We start from the raw sequence: 21,257 nt of genomic DNA on the forward strand, positions 1-21,257 counted from the left end.
CAGCATTATGAGACAATAATCTCTGTTGTTTAAGTCACTTGAATTTTGACACTTTGTTAAGGCTGTGCTACAGAGTTTACACAGGCCAGTCTCTCTCACTGCCAATCCACTGTTCTTTCCAGGCTTCTGAAAATTTCCTCTCCACCTGCATCCATCCTGTCAGCACACAAGCATGCTGTAAGCCTCCTCCAGTTATGACCCTGTCTTTGCTCCCTTATATAGCAAAATCATTGAAGAAATTGTTTACATTTCTATCTCTACTTTTTTCCCCTCCATTCTCTTTGGAACTAACTCCAATCAGGTTTTTATCAACACCTCTCTTGACTCCCACACTGCCAAATCTAGTGCACATATCTCAGTATTTATTTTACTCCAACAGTCAGAGCATTCATTTGACTTGTAGGACACTGTTCTCTTTGTTCTACTCATAATTCACTGTCCTTTCTTTTGCAGGCTCCTTTGCTAGTAAATTCCATTTTACTGCCCTTAAATATTTGTGTTTCAGTTATGCCCAGTGAAACTTTTATTTAAAACATAAAGTGGAGGGTATCATGTCTCCCTATCCAGGTCTATTAGTGTGTTCTGAATCTACATTCAGTCTTAGATGAATTCCTCCAATCCTTCTGGCTTTAGATAAAATACCACTGTGCCAAGGCTTCCAAATTTGTCTCTAACTTGGACCTCGCCCCTGAAGTCAGGAATCGTCTATCCAGCTACTACTAGATACTCTAAGTAGATGTCAGACAAACATCTCATATTGACCTGTCTCCTCCAAATCTGTACTTCCTCAGTTTCATAAATGGCAAGTGCATTCTTCCTGGTGTATGAATGAAAAATTTGGAAATATTCTTAACCGTTCTCTTTTTCTTGAACACCCCATCCACTATGCAACAAAAACCTAATGCCTCTTACCTTGTAACAGCCAGAACCCAATCACTTTTAATTACCTCCTCTGCCTTTTCAAGTCACCATTATCTCTGATGTTGTTTATTGCATGCCTAATTAAAGTGCTATTTCATTATTGATTGCTGTATAGTTCACTCTCCATGTTCCTGCCTGGGTGGTCCTTTCAAAACACGATGGATCGCATCACCACCTCCAGTGGTTCCCGTTTCACTTCCATCTCACTTCTCTCCAAAGAGCCTTATCAAGTTTTCATAGAGTCCTACAGGCTGGGTGTGATTTGTTCTTCCCTCATTCCATTCCAAGCACCCAAGCCTCTTTGCTTCCCAACCTCCCCTCCCCAAACATTCCAAGCATGATCCTGTCTTAGGGCCTTTGCATTTGCAGTTTATTCTGCTGTTGATGCCTTCCTGTCAGGAGACTCTGTGGTTCACTTCATCACTCCTTTCCACTCTCAATTTGAATGTCATCTTGCCATAAAGACTTCCATGATAAAATTCTTGCCCATTATTCTCTGTCCTTATTTGTGCACAACATACACAGTACTGGAAGACTCTTGAAGACCATGACTTTGTAATATGGGCCATTAGAACAGATCCTGGCACACACAGATGAATTGAATGACTTACTGAGTGATCCAGTGCTGGACTGACAAGGTTAGACTGCAAGTACAGCCTGACATTTCTGTACTTTATTCAGTGCTATGGTTTACCCTTCCTGTCTACTGTGTACCTTGATGTAAATGTTTGCATTTTTTTCTTCCACCTAGAATCTTTCCATGTATCCCTGTACAGATTGCTGTGGTGATAATTTTGTGGAAATGCTTTTTCTTTATTTTCTTGTTGTCTAGATGAATACTGATCACATGGTAAATTATGTAGAAAGAATGAATGTGTAGACCTTAAATTTTTAGCCTTGATCTATAATCCTGACCCAAATTTATTCTGCTATGACCTTGTTCTGTGGCAGGTTTGTTTTAAGGAAAGTTAGATTGCACATCTTCCAAAATGTAATAGCTGAATCATGTTTGGAAAGATCCAAGGTACGTGGTGAAACCTTAGTTAAATAAGCTGAAGGAATAAGAAGAACATCCAACTTTTAAGGAATAGTGTGAACACTGTTCTTATTTGGGCACAAGCTCACATAAAGCAAGTGTCAACATTTTACATTTCATATTTATGAATGGTTATGCTCTTCATGTCTGGTAAGAACTTTTCAACACATGGGAACTAGGTTCCACTGGGTCTTGGTCCATATTGTTTAGCACATCACATCAATGTTTCTCAAGTTTTGCACTGAAATTCTTCTAGTATCAGAAGAGGACAACATGTATCCCAATGGTATGACTCTGTAAACCAGAGGAGTCAACAGCAAATTCAAAAGTGCTTTGTGTTTTAGTACTAAAAATCATGGAATTTTCCATGCTAATCCATAATTAGTCCAAAATTTTCTAATTTTTTTTGAGCACTAGGGATCAAACCCAGGGCTTTATGCAAGCCTAGACAAGTGCTCTACCACTGAACTACACTCATTTTTTGTGCATTTTTTTTTTATTTTTGAGACATTTTCAGTTCAGTTATTTACATTTTGCCCCCAGTTCTCAAAAGTAAGTGAAAGGTGAACTATGTCTACCCTGTGGTTTTGAGAAGTCCCTAGGACCTGACATCGGTTTAAATCTCCTATCTGGGGCTTACTACACAATCTCTAGAGAACAGCAGAATTCACCATCCTTGTTAGACATGGACCTGGCAACTATTGAACAAAACTCACTGCCTGCAGAATCTGCTCTCCGATCATGTGGCTGCTTTTGGCAGCTGATAGCTTCCTGTCTGATCCAATCCTCGTCTCTAATGGAACGATGCGTCACTGTGTAATGGGTCCTGTTTTATTCATTCTGTTCTATTAAGCCAAGATCAATAATGCAGCTAGCATCCTGAAGGTTCATATTATACTCAAGTTTCACTGTGGTGTCACCTATCTCAGCACACGATTTAGTTGAATAATAATGAATGCCTAATAAGATTTTAATTACCTGAATTTTTAGAGCACTCTAGCACACTTTCAGCTCCAGTTCATTTAGGGGTTTTCCCAGGTCCGTCCTCCAGGGAGTGAACACCAAGAACCCTAAAGGAAGACCTTACAAATGGGAGAGGGGAGAGTAAAAGTATGAAGGAATGAATCACCCTTGTGTGAGTGGACCCTGAGAGACGACGTCAGAAAAGAGGTCAGATAATGAAGGAATGCCACATCCTACCTTCTCAGTTGGCCTTCAATCAAAGTGATGAATTAGGAATTTATTAGATAAAAACAGTAGTGCAGCTGTGAGAAGATTTTGAGCCAGAAAATGACATGGTTACAGAAGCATCTAATGGAAACTAATTGGGGAGTTCTATCTGAGACACTGTAGTACAGAGCCATCAAAATGGCAGAACTGAGGCTGTCCCCATAGTCCAGGTGAGAGCCAATGAGGCATTGCAGGGTAGAAAAAGAGTCTGGATCTGGTAGTTGTTTCCTGGCCATGAGGCCCTCATCTCTAAAGAGAGGATGTGACCTTGTTTACAAGGTCATGCTGATGAGTAATGAGTAATGAGAAAACATACAATAATGTCTAGCAGAATTCCATGGCAGGCTCTCAGAAGTGCAAGAGGGCAGACTGACCTAGCCTGGACTCTGAAGTCTACTGCCTGGGTCTGAGTTCTGGGGCTTGGCCGCTGTGTGCCGATGGGCTTGGCTATATAATCGTCAACGTCTCTGAGCCACACTCTCTTCACCCCAAAGATGGAGATAATAATAGATCCTGCCTCATAGGACGATGTGAAGATTAGATACACCAAGCACCAGTGACACTTGCCTTCTACCCTCTTGTGATAGCCTCCTGACTGGCTGCCAAAGAAGTGAAGGAGCACCACATGGCAGATGGAGAACAGAAGAGGCTGATAACTGGTTTTATATTAAGGGTGATGCAAAAAAATCAGTTGAAAATGACCCACAGAATTGCTAGATAGAGAATGGAACAAGTTTGTTTTGAGGGACAAGATTTTATAATAGTGAAGGGGATGTTGAACTTGAAGAAACAGTATAATTTTCCATTAGAAATATTAGTAGGCCTTTTTCATTAGGCTACTACCAAACTCAAATAATGAACTCATTCCTGGGGTAGTGAAAGTTATTTTCTGCATCTTTCAAGGACTGATGTCATGACCATCGTTGGCCATTGTTCATGTTTTTCTCTAAAAGTTCCCAGCCCAAAGTTGCCAGTCATGCTAATCTGAGGGTCCACAGACCTTCATACATCTTCTCCTGTGACTACTTTTAAAAAGAAAATATATAGAGAGATCTGCTGTTTTAATCAGATTTGCATAGTTGAGACTAGAATATCCAATAAGAACAACTTAGAGGATGAAAAATTCATTTGGTATTCATTGTTTCAGAGGTCTCTGTCCATAAATGACCAACTCTATTGCTTTGTGACCAAAGTGAGACAGAACATTATGGCAGAAGGACCCAGAGAAATAAAGCTGCTCACCTCAGGGCAACCAGGAATCAAGGGGATCAGGGGACTGCAGGAAAGATACACCTTCCAGGGCATGCCCCCAGTGACCCACCTCTGCCAGCCACGCCCCACTTGCCTACAGTTAACACCCAGTCAATCCCTTCAAACTAGGATGGGTTGTAATAAGTTGTGGCTCTCACAATCCAATCAATTCAACTCCAAACATTTCTCCATTAACACAGGAGTTTGTGGGGGTGGGGAGGACCCCTCATATCCAAACCATAATATTCACTAGCTTTCTAGTGGTTTATTCAGCTCTTTTATTCTTCGACTGAGTAAATGGGAACTCAAAGGAGACAGGTGACTCACTCAAGGTCACGCAGCTATGAGTGGACAAGCCAGACAAGGCCTATGTTTCCAGAATTCCCTCATTTGCTCTTGCTGTGATACCTTGCTACATTTCATACCTAGCCCCCTAACTTGTCTCACTTCATTACTGTTGGGAAGATGCCAGAATAAAAGAACAGCAACAAAAAGTGTTATCTACCTCTGGAGAGATTTCCATGAATAGTTTCAGGGTACCTTACATCTTAGATATGGTGCTCTGTGGCAATAGATGTTAGGAGAAAGTGTAGACTCTGCGCTTTCATAAATGTAGTTTCTTTTTACAACAGAGAATGCCATCTTTGACTCGAGAGGAACCCTTTCAGTGGGAGTTAATCTAGCAATGAGCAAAGCTTTTAGGACAAGAACACAGAGCCTTCCAGTGATATTTTACTGTCCCATATAAAGTGCAGCATCACTGGTTCCACGTAAAGAAAGGCTTGCTATTCCCACGCTTTAATCCCAAGTGAAATGCATTTGTGTTTACTTTTAGAGGATGGCCCCAGGGATAAGTGAATTCCTCTAAGCTCTGGCTGAAAGGATGTGGATATGGATGGGTCAGGTTGAGTGTTTCTGGGAGCCATTTTGACCTTCTAGTCAGGAGATGAGCCTTAAGCTCTGTGGGAATGGGCTTGATGGAAAATAACAGGTGCAGTGGTCTTTGCCTGGGGGTTTGTTGTTCTGTCTCCTTGCCCAGACATGTCTGTGCCCCTGTTTCTCAAGTCCAGGCTGCAGCTCTTGGATCAACTCCTGCTGCAAACGTAGCCCTCTCTTCGCTGATGTTGAGGGGAACATTAATGCTTTCCAAAACTCTCCAGTGACTCTGCATATTTGGGTGGATCTGGAAGCTCCCTAGAGGCGAAGTCCACCTGCAGCTCTCTCTACTGCCCCTCAGTCATTCTGTGGCAGTTCTTCATTCTCAGCCCGCCGCTAAGCACACACATGCTGTGCCTTGAAAAGTCAGATAAACAGCTCACTTTCTGTCAGAAGCTTTCCCATATTGCCAACACTGCCTGCATAAACGACTGGGTTTGGGGTTGTATCTTTTCCCAGAGCACTGACAGAGTTGCATAAAGTTCAGCGTTGTAGGATATGGTATCCTGTTTAACTCAATAGAAAACTAAAATCAAAGTTTGGTGGTTGAATACACCCAAATTCTTCAGTGAACATTCTTTTGAAAACCGTCTGCTTCTAGAGGTTAAAGTTCTATTTTCAGGTCTTTAGCTCTGCTCAATTAACCAGGACATTAAGGCTTCACAAGCTATAACAAGAAGGGGTTCAATTTCCTGCTTTCTAGACATGAGGCTTCATTTTCTTAAGTTAATGTGTTAATATTAACCTGATTCTCTATATGAAACCTAATTTCTTTTAGAGAATAACAAAGGCTCAGTTTTTCAAATCTATTGCATTGAGTTTATGACTTAATAAATGTTGCTGGAGAATGGCAACCCCACCTCCTATAGCTGCACAGTCTCCTTAAAAACAAGCATGACTCATGGTTATCGACCAAGGTAAAGAATATCTTATCCTGTACTATGTTACACATATTAATGATTGCACTGTCCTCTGAAATTTAGGAATACTGCTAGCTAGTATTATGAAGAAGTTGCTAATTACAATATTACCATCATCAGTTTCACGCAGGAATTTTTTGTAATCTTTAAAGTTGATTCTTGTAAATCCCAGAAATTACAACATCTGGAGATTTGATTGTGATTCACTGTATGTCTTGACTCATTCTTAGAGTCTTTCTCAACAGAACTGACCAGGTTGTATGGACACTAAAGTTGAATTCGAATTATCACATGGGTAAATTTGATAAAATGTCATCATGGAGATGTGAGTGATTCTAAATACTAGAAAAAAGTATTGTTATTTCATGCCTTTTGTGTTGTCAGAATCTGTTATATGGAAAGAACGTGAAAAGGGTCACATAGTCTAGTACTACTGAATAATAAGGTGAGTCCTTTTGATCAACTCTTTTTCTGACATGAGGAAAATCTTTCTTATTCTTTCCTTTATAATGTGGGGAAATGTGAAGTAAAGAGTAAGGACATAAAGAGATGCAAATATCTTAAATATTCACCATCACCATTGAACAATGTTGGCACTGTCCCTAAGCCCTTTCCATTGCTTCAGATACTTTTTCCCTGTCCCCCCTCAAGGGTTTTGATTATCCATGCATGCAAACATTTATTCATTCATTCAGTCAATCAATAAATGTTTATTTGTTTCTAGTCACTGTGCCAGGTCAGTATAGAACAAAAAAATAAAACAATAAAATTCCTTTTCCAGGAGTTTTTTCAGTTAGGATTTTTATTTGTGCAGGAGAAGTCTATTATAACAACTTTAAATTTTTCAAAGGATCAAAACAACTAAGTTAGGGATGCCAAGAATGAGGATAACTCTTAGGATAAAAATAGCAGAAAATTAGTGGATATCCCCCCCTCAGACACTGTTGCTGAAGTGAAATCAGCTTTACCGCTTGTCCATTTGTGATCATTCTGCCCAATTAAAATTCTAGAAAGAGCTTCAGATTGGTCTGGCTTTTGTCAGGAGCCCACCCCTTGGCCAGTGAGGGCAGAGCCCTTGATTGACAGGTCCTCCAGTAGAGCCTGAAAGTCCAAAGTTCTGCTGCCAAAAGAAGAGAGAACAGACATCACACAGAAAGAGCAGGTGCCTGCTACAGAGGGGGCTGGCTGGGGGTCATTCATCATACAATGTGAGACATGTTATTAGGGATCCAGACAGGATGCCAGGGAAGTGCAGAGGGGGGAAGCACAGGAGGAGGAGAAAATGCATGTCAGGAAGCAGTGGAAGATGGAGCTGGAAAGGTTGGCAGGAGCTAGATCATAAAGGTCTTTAAATGGTATATTTGTACGTTACCCTTTGAATAAGCACAGATTAAAGGATACTAACATACAAATTAGTTTAGAAAAATTATTCCACTGGTGGGGCAGTAGACAGATTAGAAGGCAAGACTAGGAGTGAGATCATCAATTAGGAGAAATGGCAAGGACTGGCCTGAAAGCAGCATAAGTTGAGTTAGGAGGGGACAGATTGTAGAGATACCTCACTGACCACAAGGCATGGAGGAGATGCTTTGGCTCTCCCTGGTCTCATGCTTGAGCCAACTATGTGATCACTAAAAGGTGAAATCCAAAATGGGATGTTCTGTATTTCACACGTCGATTGGATGTTCCCCTGAGACATTCACGTGGTGTTAGCCCAGAAGGCAGTGGTGTAAAGATTCTGGAAACCAGCTGAGAGGTCAGTGGACCTTCTGTAGTCAGTGGTATGGAGGAGATAAGGCCCTGGAGCTGGGCAAGTTTGCCCAGTGAAAGAGTGGGAATGAATAGGGGGGAAGCATTAGAATCCTTGCCAGTTGCAATATTTAAAAGTCTGAAGCAAGAAGATGGTATAAGAGGGAAGAAGGAAGGTCATCCGCCTTATTCATACTTACCTAAAACTGTTGGTATGTTTGATAAATCTCTAGGAACTCTGTTGGTGAAGCTGTATAAATGAATTCTTTTCTCTTAAAAGAAGTTCTAATATAGTATGTTCTAGTACCTTGTGAAGCTCTTGAAAATGTGAAAATTAAAGAGAATATTTGATCAGTAGCCACAGTTGAAACAAATCAGTAGGGAGAAAAGAGGATGGAGAGAGACCAATCAGTGGGTACTAAGTTGCAGTTAGACAGGAGCAAGAAGCTCTGCTGTGCTACTGCACAGTAGGGTGACCATAAATGACAATAACGTCCTGCATATTTTAAAAAGCTAGAAGAAGGAGTTTTAAATGTTTCCACCCCAAAGAATGATAAATGTTTGAGGATGCAGATACATTTAAACTGATTTAAACATTACTTAATCCGTACATGTATTAACACATCACATGGTTCCCGATAAACATGGACAATTTTTATGTTTTATGTCTCAGTTTAAAATTAATTTAAATTGACAAAAGAGATTAACAAAGTAAACAATAGAAAAAATCTTACAAAAATATTGAGCAAAGCAAGAAGACAGGATTTAATACTGTGTGGTTCTATTTATGTATGATTCAAAAACAAGCAAAATGATCTATGCTATTAGTAAACAGAAGAGGGGTTTCTGTTGTGGAAGAAGTGACTAGAAAAGAGAACAGGAGGAGACAGGGGACGGGCAGTGCTTTGTATCTTGGTCTGGTGCTAATAGGGGAGTTTAATTTATGAATGGTCACCAAGCCATCCACTGATGAAATGTGCACTGTGCTGTATAGTTAGATTAGACTCCAGTAAGTAGTTTGAAAGAGAGAGAGAGAGAGAGGAACAAATTATTACTAGAAAGCTTAGAATTTCTTGAGATAGATGGCAGACTTGTATTCAAGTGTGAGAATTAGAAAGTCAAGGGTATGTTCCAGATGTATACATTCCACTGAGGATGTTTGCACAAATGTATGTAAATTTATTTTATGAGGTCCTCCACCCAATATTTAAGCACCTTTATTGTGCTTCTGCCCTATGAATAAACACAGTCATCTTTATTCCTTTGCAATATTAATCCTTCATCTTTAAATAATTCATGTCAAAATAAATTAAGGAGGTTTTCAAGCAACAAAAAAATTATAATTTCACTGAGGTCAAAAAAAGCAAGAAACATTTCTCTGAAGTATGACAGGACTCCATGGCTATTCTGAGGCACAAATGTTGGATTTAATACATACTGTGCCCTTCTTACAAGTTACAAAGAGAAAAAAAAAACTTCTGACATAAAGCCAACCGTGACAGGCCACATTGGCATGTGTATGTCTCAGAATTGAATGACTGGCACTGGGGAAACACCACTCTTGCAATCATCCCTCCCACCCCATATTCTTATGGTGTTTTTGACAATCTCAGTTATTTTTGCTTTCAAGTTCTGACAACAATATGCACAACACATATGTTCATAAAGTTTGGGGCAGTTTTAGTGAATTCATTAACAAATTGATCCACTTGCTGCTCCATGCCATGGTTTGTTGTAGGAGCTGGAGGTACCATATTGAAAGGAACCAAATGGCTCTTGGTTTGGAGTCTACAGGAAAAAATTGTTGTACAGTATTTAAAATGAGGAATGGTAGATACTCTGACATTAGAAGTCCAGCAAGCCATGGGAACAAGCAGCAGGAGTACCTAACTATATGTAGGAGTCAAAGAAGATAACCAAACAGAAGGAACCTTGAAGCTGAGACCTGAAGATGAGCGGCAGTGGCAGAGGGGCTGAGGCAGGGTCACAAAGAAGACAGAGGAACAACAGTGTGAGAACACCCAGACACCCGTGAGAGAGCATGGCACCTGGGCACATTTGTGGGAACAGAAGTTCTGGATTCCTCAAGTGCAGTACAGGAAAGGGAGAGCACTGATGCCAGTCCTTTCTCTTGAGACTTTGTCTGTAAGATCATATTTTTCCCATTAGAAACACAAAATTTCTCAATTTATTGCTGTGTCAAGACTTTGACCTTTCACACAGAAAAAAATACTCTATTCTTTCTATGGAGTCTGCAGGATGAGACTGTTCTTGGAGTGTAGCTCTAGTCTGAGACTAGTCTTCTCAGATTGGCCTGGGCTTCTCCAAGTTAGCAGAGTGTAATAATTCTTTCCTGGAGATTTCTTATCTCAGAAACTTGAAAGAAAAGCTACAGAGCAGCAAAAGGCAGTGAATGAATTATCTTGCCAACATGGTAAACGACCTAAAAGCAAACCTAGCTTCAGACACAGTATATCATTGACTTTCACTGAGAAATTATTTCTTGTCACTGGGTGAAAAGTAATGTTCTAAGGTTATGAGTGGTCACACAATGGTAGAATTACATATCCTAAGTGATTTTGGCTAGAAACAGCCCTGAGGCCTAAGACTCCGGAATTAAACCCACATCATGTTTACCCAGATCGATACTGAGAATTAAATGTATCTCCTAAATAGCTATCTTAAAGTTATTTTACTCTCCAGGACAATGGTCTTCTAAGCTTGATGGCATAGAATAATGACGATGAGACGGTTACACGATTCCTGTAGAATTCCCTTGAGAAATCTGCTTCACACAAGTGCTCACCTCAAAGCATCAATTACCTTGGAAGCTATGTGTGAAGTCACTTGGGAATGCTACTGAGAATAATAAAAAGCATCTCTTTCACTGACAGGAAGTTGAAAATGTCTTCATAACTCTTTGAAATGGATGACTATGATTCATCTCGCTCTTTGATGTTGATGGTTCCTGATAGCAACATACTGGAAAATCTGTTCCTGAAAACAATGCAGTTTTTAAAAACTGCTAATCAATGCAAGTGTTTTTATTTCTCATGATTTTGTGAGCACTATTTGAAATAGAATTAGTGTTTTTACTTTTAGCCCTGTTGTCATCAACCAATGGAAAATTTTAGATGGTCTGTGTAGTAATAATAGAGAATTTTTTTCACTAAAATGTAATTTTATTTCATGCATATATCATGGGTAGCCTGTTTTCAAGCTTACCCTGTCATCTTTCTCCCCCATTGTTGAGAAAGCTGTCTAAGGAGATTTATTCTTTGTCATTTCCAGCAAGTATGCTGCCTTGGGGTGATTTTGTTGTTAGAGGAGGAGCTGCAACAATGGATCTCATAAACAATAAAAGCACAGCAAGAAAAACATTAAAATACAACATATCCAAGTATTGTGCCATTAAGCCTAAGGTCACAAACTATTGTTCCAGAGAGTTAAAGTTAGTTGGTTCTTTCAAACTAAAAAAAAAAAAAAAAAAAAAAAAAAAAAAAAATTTCAGTAACTTCCATTGACCTTCAGCAGTGATGTTTTTGCAATATCATACTCTAGAACAGTGTAACAGCGTTGGAAATGGAGATGTTGATCCATATACTTCTACTGGAATGTCTTTTAAAATAAGACACACAATACCTCAGAATCCCATCTCTCAGGGGCCCAGAACTGGCCTGCCCTGGGTACCTGACAAGTTGCTGTTGTTAGGACCTAGATTTGTCTCAGTCGTGGAAGATACAGGGATTTCTATTCAGGGCAGCTGGCGGGGCTACAGAAGGTGGGATAGACCAAAGTCTGTAAGAGAAAGTGGGAAGGCCAGAGGCTGAAGGAAGTCCTGGTTACTGGAGATGGAATCAAAGTAACCTGAGCAGAAGGGCCCTAAGAGGTGACTGAGAGTGCAACTATATTTGCAGTTTCTATAAAAAGTATATCCTGTCCGTCCCCCACACAGATATAGAACCATCTTTGTAACATACCTGTCTGATTTCATTCAGAGCTTGGAAACCTTCATGGGTACTATAACTTTCAGGTTCGAAAACCCAAGACATTTTTTTTTTAAATCCTTGACTTTCTGACCTATTTTTTGCACCTGCCCCCAAAGACACACACAAACACTTTCTGTCCTTCTTCCCTTTTGAGCTCTGAGATGCACTCATCACTGTAGCCCCCAGAATCTATTTGGCTTCCTCAAGTACATCACATTGTTTCACACCTCCCTGGGCTTCCTTCACCTGAAATGTCCATCATCTGTGAACCATCCTTTAGCAAATTCATGCTTACCTTTCTTGGTTTGGCTTGGTAAGCACTGAAAGAACCATATTGAACCATGGCTTGAAAGAACCATCTCCCCCACCCACACACATAGTACCTTACATGTGCCTTCTCTGTAGTATTCACCATGTTTTGCTCTAATTCTTTACCATTTTCTTCTCTTTTTGCTATATTGTAAACTTCTCAAGAACAGAGAACAGAGCTTATTTTACTTTGCATTTCAGTGCTTAGCAAAGTGCTTAATATTTGAATAAAAATGGAATAAGTAAATGAATGAGATACTTTAGGGCATAATTACTGGTCTCAGTGCCTGTAGACCAGTTGAAAAATTAAAGGAGAAATTTTATTCATTTTTTAAAATTTATGATACATTATGTTTACAAATAACCTTAACATTTTGAGAAAAAATTGACGTATGGATAGATGTAGACATAAAGTTCTAGAAAGAAACTTGGTGATTTAAAATTTATTTCATTTATATAATTACTCATCAATAAATGCCTTCATTCAATGTATTGAACAATTGCTATGTGATAAGCACTGTGCTTGGCAAATGGAGAGAAACTTATTTAGACACAGTTCCTGTCCTCCAAAACTTATTCTGCTCATTTCACATTGTATGTAATACTTATATAATAAATGTAATACATTTTGGTAAGAGCTGTTCTCAGCATGAGCTGATTCTTGAACTTTGACAGTGTTTACTTTTGGCATTTATTGAAATGAAATTCACCTACCATATATGCACCCATTTTAAGTGTACATGTCAATGATTTTTAGTATGTTTTCAGAAATGTACAACCATGACCATGTCCTAATTTTAGTATATTTTTACCACCCTCAAAAGAAAGTTCATGAGCATTAGTAGTCTCTCTCCATCCCAACCCCCAGCCCCAAACAGCCACTAATCTGCTTTCTGACTCTCCAGATTTGCCTTTTCTGGAAATATACATAAATGGGATAATATAGCATGTGATCTTTTGTGCTTGAGGTATTTCACATGACTTAGATTTTTGAGCTTATTTATGTTGTAGCATGTATCAGTACTTCATTCCTTTATTATTGAATTAAATTCCATTATATGACTGAACCACATTTAAAAAAAATTGTTTTTAATTATCAATGGACCTTTATTTTTACCTATTTATATGTGGTGCTGAGTATTGAACCCAGTGCATCACACATGCTAGGCAAGCGCTCTACCACTGAGCCACAACCCCAGCTCCATATTTTGTTTAATCACCCACTAGTTGATGGGCTTTTGTGTTGTTTCTTATCTGGTGCTATAAACTTTGGAATTTAAAAGTAATTCTGCTTGAGAGTCTGACTTGGGCTTTCTATTACCACCTATGAAATCTGCTTTATTTTATATTTGGTAACCAGACTAGGTAACCCAGCTTCTTTTATTTGTGACCTTAAAACAAAATTATCATTCTTTTTCCTAAAATTACTCATTACATTAACAAGTCTGCACTAAAGCTTGCTCTAGCCATGAAAAAAAAAAAATTGTCCAGTTTCTTAACATTGTAAATCTATGTCATTGTGGTAGCACGTTCTAGAATTTTTTTCCTTCTGAAGCCAGCTTGCCATTCATTGAGCTCTGAAAGCTGGAAGAATTTAATGTCAAGTCAGTTGCTCCTATATGAATCATTTGCTGTGTGGAAAAGGACCTAAGCGAAACATCTTGATTCCTGTAGATTTGATCTTGTCAAATGCTGCCCAATAAAAACAACCATATGATTGAATAATTATTATTTCCTTCTCTCCCCAGAAGAGAAGATTGCTATCATTATCAGCTGTCCTCAATTAAATCAACTATCTTCTCAGTGCCTGTAGACCAGTTAAGGATCCCTCTTTTAGGGGATAAAGCCAAAAATAAGTGTTCTCATTTCTATACTACTTGGCCCTTTCAGTAATTCTTGGTTTGCCATTCCTACTAGGCTCCAACCTTCTTCAGGAGAGTTACCAAGGCCTACTTGGCTAGGCTGTCATTTCTGGAAGTGCCTAATTTCAGATTCTGATAGAACTTTTAACCATTTGCCACAAAAGAACTTGCTGCACTGACAGAGCTGAGTGTCAAGTTGACTTGGGCCATTTTCAGAGGATGGACTGGTTCAGCTCCCCCAGGCTAAGAGGCAGTTAATCTATTTCCCTTTTGAATTACGTGTTTATATAACTTGACGTTTTAAAACATAGGCTTTGTCTTCCCTGGTGCCTGTCATTGCCTATAATACTCTGCTTTGAACTCTTGCCTCAGACATCTCTATGCCTCCCAGAACACCTAACTTCCTCACAGAATAAAAATGAGGTCTTAAAACCATGAGGACACATATCGCCAGTTTGGAACAAATTATCAGTTGACTTAAGTCTTCTCATAACAGCCAATGCTGAAGTTGCTGTCAAAAGAAAAATCTTACAGACTGGAACTTATGCCATTTCAGGACGCAATGAGAAGCTCCTTCTAGTTTATAATTTGTTTTAGATCCTGAAACCTCCGAAGTTGTAAGCCTTATAATTATTTTAGTGAACGTAACTGGTAGTTTTTATTCATGCTTAAAGAGCTAATCTGTTTGCTGTAATAATATTCAACCTCTGCAGGTGCCACAGGTTAATTACACATTGAGCTACAGGTACAGCAGTTCACTAATCATTTGATATCCTCAAAATTTTCAAGCCCAGTGATTCTCACTGAGAGCCTAGAAGCTTTTTGACTTTCCAAAGTTGATCCTCAGGGAGCTTCAGTGGTGGCTTCATTGGTATGATGTCATCGTCCTCCCATGAATATTTGCATGCCTGGTTCTATTTCCTTTCTATCCCTGCCTTTTTCCTTCAATAATTTCAGTATTTCCCTATGAAGGGATTAAAGATACCTAACTGTCTATTCCAGTGCTACTTAAAGTTGATTGATTGCTATTGGCCCATGAGGACATAAATACAGAAATGGAGAGTAAGCATTTATAGATAGCAGTTTGACCTTGTCTGATGAACCTAATTATGAAAACTGAGAGCTAATAGTTCGCACATCTTTGGGTTTTTAAATCATTTTTCTATTAACTTCTAATTGTATTTAATAAAAGTATCTGTGAAGAATTGGAGGTGGAACAGAGAAGTACACCCTTTACAACAGATATCTTAAATACACTGCCATGCCCATCTAGAGACACTTGGCTGTGGGAAGAATGGGCAGGTTTCCATGTCTCACCTAAGAAAATAGTTATTACGTGTAAAAGCTAGTGCGAACGCTCTTCACCCCCAATGATCTGTAATGTCTCTGTCTAATATTATGCCAAATCTGAGTATTAAATTTTGAGTTAAACAGATATTTAGACCTTGAATTCTCGACTTGTACCCTACAAAAGGGCTCCCCTTCCTTAATGTCATCTAATCTCATATCTCACATATGTAATTTCACAAACTATATGAAACAGCTCTACTTCCAAAGTTGTATTCCCTATTTACTGGTTTTAATTTCTACCTTGACGATCATTAGTACTGAATATATTTTATTATTCAATAGATTTTAAAATATATTAACGTCTTTCCTAATTTAGGATCTTTATTTTTTAAAGTGCGAACGAGGAACAAAGCATAAGTCATAGTGCTGGTGGTGGGACTCCCATGAGTTTTGCATTGTTTTGTTGTAAACTTTTTCCTATTGTTGAAATTGTGTAACTTGATTTTTTGAGGGGTATTCTGGGTATTGACATTGATCCAGGGGCGTTTTATCACTAAGCTACCTCCCCAACCCTTTTTATTTTTTTATTTTGAGACAGGGTCTTGCTAAGTTACTGAGGCTGTCCTCAAACTTGCAATCCTCCTGCTTCAGCTCCCCAATTCACTGGGGATTACAGGAGCGTACCACCACACCAGCTGTAACTTGCTTTTGGTAATGAAAAATAGAATGTATGATATCATTAGCATCCGACAGCCTCTTTTGGTCACCAGTATGAGCTGTCTTGTCTAATTTGAACAAATGAAGAACAACGGAATACACTTTGTATTTCCTCCTCCTCCTGGCAGCTGTCTCATTTTCAGTTATAACCGGACATGGTTGGTGATGTTTGTCTATCTGGGGTCACAGGGGAAAGGTGGGTGAGGTGGGGAGGATGGACTTCCCACAGCACTTTTTTACCTGATTGTCTCTCTTCTCTGCACAAAGTAGAGGCCATTCCTTTGGCACCTGAATGTCCTTTTGCAAAAGCATTGCTGTGACACTTTGTTGTGTCTGAGAGTACACCTGCTTATGTGAAGCTTTGTCCTTCTTGTGTCCTTGTGTAAGTTTCTCCGAGACATGGTGAGAGACCATGTCACACAGGGAGCAAATAAATCCTATGTCTGTCAACCTGCACGTCCACCCTGAAGCCAGGGAGAGAGCAAGCTCTACATTCTAAAAAAAGCAACAACTCCCTGTACAAGATGTCACTCATTTGGCCTCGAATTGGTCCCAGCCTCAGAATTACATAGGCAGTTCATAATATTCTAGAATTATTCTCAGAATGACTTAAAATTTAGCCAGCTTAACCTTATCTGTGAAAGTCTGCTCTCAATAGTTGCAGGGTTTCAGTGTGGACTGAATGTACCTAGAGAGAAAAAAAAAAAAAAGAAAAGAAAAGAAGGAAGGAAACAGAGAGAGAGAGAGCCAGGAGAGACAGAGAATAAGAATGTCGCTTGTGTCTATCATCCTGTGCATACAAGAAATATCAATTCTGCTCACCTAAAAACCAGCAAATTGTCCTAAATCTGAATTTCCCCCTAATAAAATAACTGTGGTTTATACTTCAGCATTCTAGCCAAACCTTTCTCAAATAACAGGCAAATGCATTCAAATTTATTATTATTCAACTTACTATAAAATGTTTATTCTGAGGATCAAATGATATATGACACTGGGAAGAAAATTGAAAAATTAATATTAAATGTGTGCATTTTATGTCATCCATTGTCCTCACAAGAGGCAGAGCAATAATTAATTATAACTAAATTATGAACCATTAAGGGATATGAAAGTACTTTAATCCTAATTTAATTGTTGTTTGTTTGTTCTGCAAAGGTCATTTCTTAACATATCCCCTTGCAGGCATGCAAAGCCCTTTATTTTGCATAAGGTGGATGGGAAGAAGACTGGCTTTTAGAGTCAAATCGGTGAGTTTGCATGTGTGACATGCCACATCTGTTCAGTCACAAATATATCTGTTTCCTTTTGTCTTCACATTGGAAGCCCTCCCCAGTATTCAGAAATATCAAAAATTATATATGGTATGGATTTGTTCCATTTGTGTATTTCTGCATTTTAAAGAGGAACCTGCCTTAAGCAATCATTCTAAAAGCCCAAAATAAATCCATCATGTAGCAACAGTTTTTAAATAACAATTTTTTAAATGTGCATGGAAAAACTTGATCAGAATGTTCTAAAAGATGGAGACTTCTGTGTAGACACAGACATTTAAAGAAAGTGTTCTCAGATCTTGCCAGATATAGCAAAATGTGGATATTAGATGCTAATTCATTAGTAGAAGTCATTGCTGAATGTATTTTTTCAAATATTGGACACAATACATTATCTATGAAATCAGTCTGGACCAACCCAATAAGTAGAAGTGGCTGTTTTCAATAGGAAGTTTCATAGCATTTGTGTGGTTGTCTTTTTTCTCATTAAATGGCAAAAATACAGTTTTTTGAAACAGAATAAATTAACGGATGGGGGTGTGACTTAATGTTAGGGGGTTTACTTAGCTTGCTTGAGGCCCTGGGTTCCACCCTCAGCACAGCAAAAAAAAAAAAAAAAAAAAAAAAAAAAAGCAATCAATTAATATTCTATTTGTCTATTCTATTGAAACCTATGTTTCAGGATTTTAAAATGATTGATGCTTTTCCCTGAAAACAAAGATGCCCAAATACTTATCAAAATTAAGTTAACTATGTGGCATTAAGTTTATTAAATCGAAACTTTATAAAATTTTACAAAGATCTAACTTTATAAACCTTCATATCCTCATCTGTTCCCTGTTCAGAGGGAATATTTGAGGGTTCACATGTTTATGTGACTATGGTAAATGTGAACAAAAATGACATTTTAAAATGTTAAGTAACTTAACAAAATAAGAACTCTTTTTTGTTTGTTTAGTTTTGATTTTTTGCATGCTGGGGATTGAACCAGGGCCTCCTAGATGCTGGGCAAATGCTGTACCACCAAACCACACATGCAGCAAAATGAGTGGTTTTGAAAATGGAAGCCTTCTTAATCTGTATTAGATGTCTCTGTTAACTCACTCGTGCAGTGATCTTACATAGAGAGGAGAGTTTCCTTTAGGCAACAATGCCAGAACAATCAGCAAACTAAACAAAAACATACCAAATACTCTTTTTTTTAATAGCATGATCTTTCTAATGTTGTGTAATTTGATTCATCCAGTGTATTTCCTGGAGCTGATTTTTGACATATCACTATATTCATAATTCATGAATGAATCAATGAACAAATTTTGGTCATCATTTAACATAGCTAAATCATTCCAGCAGTTTTTTTCATCCTAATTACTTGATACTTTTTGTGTCTGTTTAGTATTTTCTAAGGCCTTTTGCAAATTAAGTATTAGCCTTACAAGGTGACACATCAAATTAGAGACAGAGATGGAGTGTAGATTGAATCAAAACACAGTCCTAGGCTGTAGCCAGTGAACCGCACTGAGAAACTGATTTTTCTAAAGTGATTTAGTATCTGGCACTTGCAGAGTCATCCATTGGAGGTAGTTTGGCGTAACCTTGTCAGGAGACTCGGGGATAAATCTAATAGTTTTTGAAGTTTCCCTCCCTGCTGCCCATTCTTTATTCTTTCCTTCCTTCAATAAATATTTATTAAGTGCTTTCTCTGTACTAAGTGCTTGGCAAGAGGCCAAGGGTGAATCAGAAATGGATCCTGCCCTGAAGGGGTTTATAATCTAGCAAGGAGAGAAAACAGAAATGAGTAGGATGGGTGTGCTAAGGGTCATGAGAGTTGTACAATTATAGGATAATTCACAGGAAAAAGATGATTTCAGTTTGGGGAGTTAAGGAAACTGTGAATCTCTTGGAGAACCTAATAAAGTTATAGATCTTTCTCCAGGAAAACATGTCTTCCATTATACACATACATGTATCCAAAGAGTTCACCGAGTCACTGAAGATGTACATGTGTGGGCCTGTGGGCATCAATGTGTTCATGTGTCTAGACTCTGGGTTAAACATCCCAGACTTAGAGAATGAGCACCTTATTGAGCCTTCAAGTTCAAGTATGATTTGAACCATAAAGACACAATGAGAGGACCAGTGGACAGAGAGAGCAGCATGAGGGAATCGGGAGCCAGGAACCAAAGAACAGCCCTCTTCTGATCTTTGATTCTACTTATTGTATAAGAAAAAGTTTTCTGTATAAATCGTCTAACTTAAGGGACCTTTATGAATCATGGGCATGCTAAATTTACTGTTTGATAAATTCCTTTCTTTTCATCACTTAACTTTTTCCTCTATAAAGAAAGGTTTATTTTTCATTTTATTAATGTATCTATGGGAAAAGCAAGTGAAAAGAAATGAAGATTTTGTGTAATTAATCTTTTTAAAAAATCTTTCCTAGATACATCTAAAATGGGGATATCATTCTAAGAAACTTTGTGGCTTTATATCACCCAGTAATTCATATGCAAGACTAAAAAGTATTGATCTTAGCAAATTAGTATATAATCGATGTAAGCTTCACTGCTGCCTTATTGTTGAAGCTTATTACACTGTCTTTTGCCATTACTGGAAGTGTTTCAAGGTCTGTTTTCAAAGTAAACAGATAGCCACAGCAAATAACTAAACAATTCATTCACCATAGCATATGAAAGATGCCTTGACCTCCTCATCTTAGGCAGAAAAAATAAAAAGAAAAACTGGGTTAGGAGCCTTCTCCTCCAATTGCAGTGCACATCAAATGAGTTAAGACTCGTGAAATGCTTGTGCAAGTCCCATTCATGGTAAACACAGCAAAGGTCAGCTATCATCATCATCATTCATATTTTACTTTTACCTTAGATACTATCTGTGTCTTTTCAGCACCCAATTCTCCAGTAAATATCCGGCACTTGCTAGTCAGCCAAGACTTTACCTAGGGAGTTATCACCACCTAGAAATTGGATTTACATTAGAAATAGGGCCTACTAGTTCAGAAAATCCAATCCAATTTTATAAAATTAAAATTTATCAACAGGTAATTTGGGAAGCAATTATTGACATAAGAACTGACTTTTTTTTTCTAACACAGGCAGCATTTGAATAAAACCAAGTATATACTGCAGGTCCTTTAAATAAGTTCTTCTTAAACTGTATTTTCAAAGTGTGGTTCATATACCATCAGCATCACCTGGCAATTGTTAATGCAAATGCTCAGACCCATCCCAGACTGTCTGTTTCCCATACTCCCAGGTGGGGCTCAGCAAAGCGCAAGCCCTCCTGGTGATTTTGATGCACCTGAAGGTTTGAGAATCTTTTCTCTCACACATTTCAAATAAAAACTGAACTGTATTCTGGAACAGGTATTGATAATTGCACATTAAAAATTATTCCAATCATTTTATTTACATTCAGTGTTTAGGAAATTAACCAGTTGCATAAAAGCAGGCATGTCTCAGCGTGGAAGTCAGTTAGGTATCAAGGTGTCTATTAGTAACACCTACTTTTAGCATCCCCACTGCCCTGCACCCCACAGCAACTTGATATTGCATAGAATAAACTAGAGTATTTTGCATTACACCTGTCCTTTTATGTAGATTCTTTCTAACTTTCGTCTACTTTCAGTTTTTCCTACTTTCTAGACTGGGAAAGAGGTTAGGACAGAGGAGGCAGAAACCCTTTCAATGCTATTTCTAAGATTTTATCCTAAGAAAATAATCATGAACATGTGTTCAGAGATTGAGCTACAAGGT

The 21,257-nt window shown here is 38.4% G+C and overlaps 1 protein-coding gene across 5 annotated transcripts in view; it reads left to right on the forward strand.

Annotated features, from left to right (window-relative positions):
* Positions 1-21,257, forward strand: part of KCNB2 (potassium voltage-gated channel subfamily B member 2) — a 389,084-nt gene that overhangs the window by 138,534 nt on the left and 229,293 nt on the right. Inside the window, exon 1 of one of the 5 annotated variants that reach the window (XM_079133630.1) lies at positions 16,225-17,460. The exons of the other annotated variants lie outside the window; for them this stretch is intronic. Coding sequence (XP_078989756.1) covers positions 17,398-17,460 — 63 coding nt within the window. The 5' untranslated portion in view covers positions 16,225-17,397. Of the gene's footprint in view, positions 1-16,224; positions 17,461-21,257 lie in introns of those variants that run through there. 5 annotated transcript variants of the gene reach the window in all.

This window comes from Sciurus vulgaris (assembly GCF_902686455.1).
Source record: "Sciurus vulgaris genome assembly, chromosome: 1".
NCBI lineage: Eukaryota > Metazoa > Chordata > Mammalia > Rodentia > Sciuridae > Sciurus > Sciurus vulgaris.